The following is a 3,615-nucleotide window of genomic DNA, read 5'->3' as shown; positions in this document are numbered from 1 at the left end:
GCAAGTACTACCATCCATGATACTTCTCCATGTGTTGCCATGCAAAATAAAAAAAATTATAATTATAATTTAAAAATAATAATGTTAAATATGATTGTAAATTTGTAATATCTTAGGCACTTGATAGTCATGAGAATGAAAATCAACAAAATCTTTGAAGAAAAAACTTATCTCGAGTTTCATCTTATAGCACCTAATCTTCACTAAATAAAAATAATTTTACCGTATGTTACTCTTTCATTAACTTGATTACATGTTATTTTTTAGTATTTTTGATTAAATGTTATTTTCATTTGTCATTTTTTTATTTTTTTTTATTTTTCTTAATTAATATATCATATTTACATCTCAATTAATCATTATTTTAATTGAAAATAACCAATAAATTACAATATTAGTATTCAAATCTCAAATTTCAAATTTAAATTAAGTTTTAGTTTAAACTTTTATATTTAATTTTTATTTTATCAAACTCATATAACATACGGTCTCACACCTAATTTTATATTGTATCTAAAAAGGTATATGTATACAATACATAAATGCATTATTAGTTATAAATTAATAAAGATTTTCATACAAAACATTATAAGTAAAATAAAAAATTAAAAAAATAATAAAAAAAAAAAAGTCATAATTTTAGTGGTAGGGAGAAATTAAACTACTTTTCAAGGGTCGCTTGCAAATTGCAAAAACTTTATTTGCTTGATCACGTGAAATTTGATTTGACTTCATTTGGTCCTTCAAAAACACTTCAAAACTTTATAACTTCGATTTAATATCTTAACCTGAAATTACTTTACAAATTTTTTTGTCTTAATTTTAAATTAAAACGCAGTACGCATACAAATGATAATAATAATAATATATAGACTTACTCGAATTATTTCCCTCATTAAAAAACTTTTTGACCTTTGATAAACGACTTTATAAGTCTTTAACGCACGAGAATAATGCAACTTTTCGTTCACCTAAATTCATGTTCATTTATAATTTGATATCAACAAAACTTAATTACAATTTTTGACAACTTCAAACCACCTTTCGCCGGAAAATCAAGATTATCATATTCCACCTTTCAACCATCCACCACCACTTCCCGCTCAAATCTCGTTTATTATCATGTCCCAACTTTCTAAGTTAAACCCACGTCTCCGACGCCGGTGGTTAATTCACACTTCGTCGGAGAACATATTTCCCGGCGAGTCAAGAGGGAAACAAGTGTCTTCTCCACCGGTGCTCCATAAGAAATGTGCATAATTTGCAGCATAAAAAGAGTTTGTAGGATCGGCAGAAATGGCTTCCAAATAAGTCTCTTCAGCAGCCCACAAGTCTTTTCGAACTTGCCATAAAAAGCTTGCGTATTTGTTAAGTGCTTCTGCGTCTTTAGGTTCCACCATTGAAGCTCTTTTGAAGTAATCCTCAGCTCTGTTACATGGACCAAAATGTAAAAATAGTTAACCAACTGTGCCAAAGTAGAAAATCACAAACTTTTTTTTGCCCAAAAGGGAAAATGTAAGAAGACGAAAGAGATATTTTGACAAGTATTAATGGTTTTTTGTACCTATCGTAATCTCGTGTAACGAGGTACAGAAACTGGGCGTAATTCGCAAGAAGAAGCGGGTTGTCGGGTTCTTGTGAGAGACCCGTTTGATAAAGAAGCTCTGTTTTGGAGTGATCTTCTGTATCTTCTTCCTCGATTTTCACAGTCACCGGAGAAACAAATCTTTTCATAGTTTCATGATCCAGATCGCCGTTGTCTCCGATCACACCCTGCATTCTGTCAGCTTCATCCACAATCGAATTCCATGACTCCCATTCATTATCCTTACTCGCTTGACCCGAAACCGACTCCTCGCTAGTCCTTGTCGGGTTTACGATTGATGACGATGAAGTTATAGATCCATCAAATCTCCCGTCGCCGTCTGTCCCGCTAGCAACTGCCCTGAATTTCCCACCGCCGCCGTTGTTTCCGCCGATTGAGGTGGTTTTCCCACCTGAATTTACAGAAAACGTTTTGACTGATGAAGAATCGAATTTTGTTTCACTTTGGTGTTCTGTAATCGACTCTACGGTGGCGGGAGGTGGCGGCGCCGCGAGTGCGATATTGTTTGACATTGAATATACACTGTAATTGGCTAAAAGAATCATCACGTACACCATTAAAGTAGGGGTTTGGGAAAAGACTTGTTGGAACAACCAGACGAAAGATGCGTTCATTTCTTGCTGAACTCTCACAAGAATCCCCTGTAAATCTTCGTAGTATAAAAGCTCTCTCATTTGAAGTGTGTAGCTTTGAAGCTCTCGGATTATGAACACCATTGAAGAGAAAGCTTTTTTTACTGAACAATAGGCAGATTCACCTGCGTCTCTTATTCCCTCCTGCCATTGTTTCTTCCTCTTGATAATTCGTAATGAAAATGGCAACTCAACGCTGTTCGCCTTTCGCTCAATACTCGCCGGAATCATATCCCCTGGCCAGTCAGGCACTTCCATCTTCAAACCAGCAAATGGGCTCTGGCTCTCCGATGCCAATTCCAATTCCAATGCTAAACCGTCATACTTCTCTTTATTGCCAAATTCGTCGGAAACTTGAAACTGGAGAGCTAGTTCTCGAATTTTCTTTGAGAATTCTTCATCCGAAAACTCTGCATCTAAGCTGGCGGAGACGGCGCGTTGGATAAGCTGCGGCTCTCTAGATGGGTCGGATCTCTTCAGCTTCGTCCCAAATATCGCCGACCGGTGAACGTAGCGGTAAGCCAGTGCGCGGTGGGTCAAACACCGTCGTTTTGCTGACGGTGAAGAGATTGCAGAGGCTAGAGTTTGCAATGAAGAAGAAGGAGAAGACGAAGAAGAAGGTGATTGTGGAACCGAATGTTGTGATAAACTCAAACACCTATTCACCATATCCGTCCTCATTTTCTAGAGAGAGAAAGTGAAAAGTGCGAACAGAGATTCAAAGATGCAAGCTTATAGATCCAATAACCACCGAGTGATAACTTTCCTTCACACCTGAAACAAGTAAACATCAAGCAAAACCATCAGCAAAAAAAGTCAATAATCTTCTACAAATCTCAAGAAAATAATGATTATGCACACATAAACACACACTTTTGAGCATTAAAATTGGATCGGGAAACAGAAACCAATGGGAATATAGTAATTCAAGAGATTGACATCAATAAACGAAATTGGTCATCGAGATTACAAACCTAGAGCAACTATTTCTGCAACACCGTAGTTTATGGCGACAGTGAATGTTTTCCGGCGAGGTACGACGGAACGTAACTTCACTTAGCAAGAAGGAGAGGGGTGTGAGGTCATATATATATCTCTCTAAACACGAGGGATTCCTTCTCACATAAAAAAAAATCTAGGGTACATTGAATCAATCACATCGTATGTTTTTGTGTATTTATACGAATACGACTGGCAGAAAATCAATACGGAATACAATTTGTCCCGTATCACTAGGTCTTGTATTTTTAATTCAGTCCCTACACTTTTTATTTTGTTTCGTTTTGGCGCTACTCTTGACAGTCTTGTGTGTTGTTTTCTTATATAGCACACGTGACAAATTAGTTGCCTAAACATATACGTAAATATTAAATTGTG

The 3,615-nt window shown here is 36.2% G+C and overlaps 1 protein-coding gene across 1 annotated transcript; it reads right to left on the bottom strand.

Annotated features, from left to right (window-relative positions):
• Nucleotides 1-960: 960 nt before the first annotated feature.
• On the bottom strand, nt 961-3,367 carry LOC111893175 (uncharacterized). Its single transcript, XM_023889242.3, has 3 exons — nt 3,213-3,367; nt 1,565-3,012; nt 961-1,428 (listed from the first exon to the last, which is right to left on the bottom strand). The coding sequence occupies exons 2-3, from the start codon at nt 2,917-2,919 to the stop codon at nt 1,173-1,175; spliced, it is 1,611 nt and encodes a 536-aa protein (XP_023745010.1). The 5' UTR covers nt 2,920-3,012; nt 3,213-3,367; the 3' UTR covers nt 961-1,172.
• Nucleotides 3,368-3,615: the final 248 nt, after the last annotated feature.

The sequence above is a fragment of the Lactuca sativa genome, chromosome 8 (genome assembly GCF_002870075.4).
Source record: "Lactuca sativa cultivar Salinas chromosome 8, Lsat_Salinas_v11, whole genome shotgun sequence".
Lineage (NCBI taxonomy): Eukaryota > Viridiplantae > Streptophyta > Magnoliopsida > Asterales > Asteraceae > Lactuca > Lactuca sativa.
The sequence above is the reverse complement of the archived record's forward strand: the minus strand, read 5'-3'. Positions and strand labels throughout refer to the sequence as shown.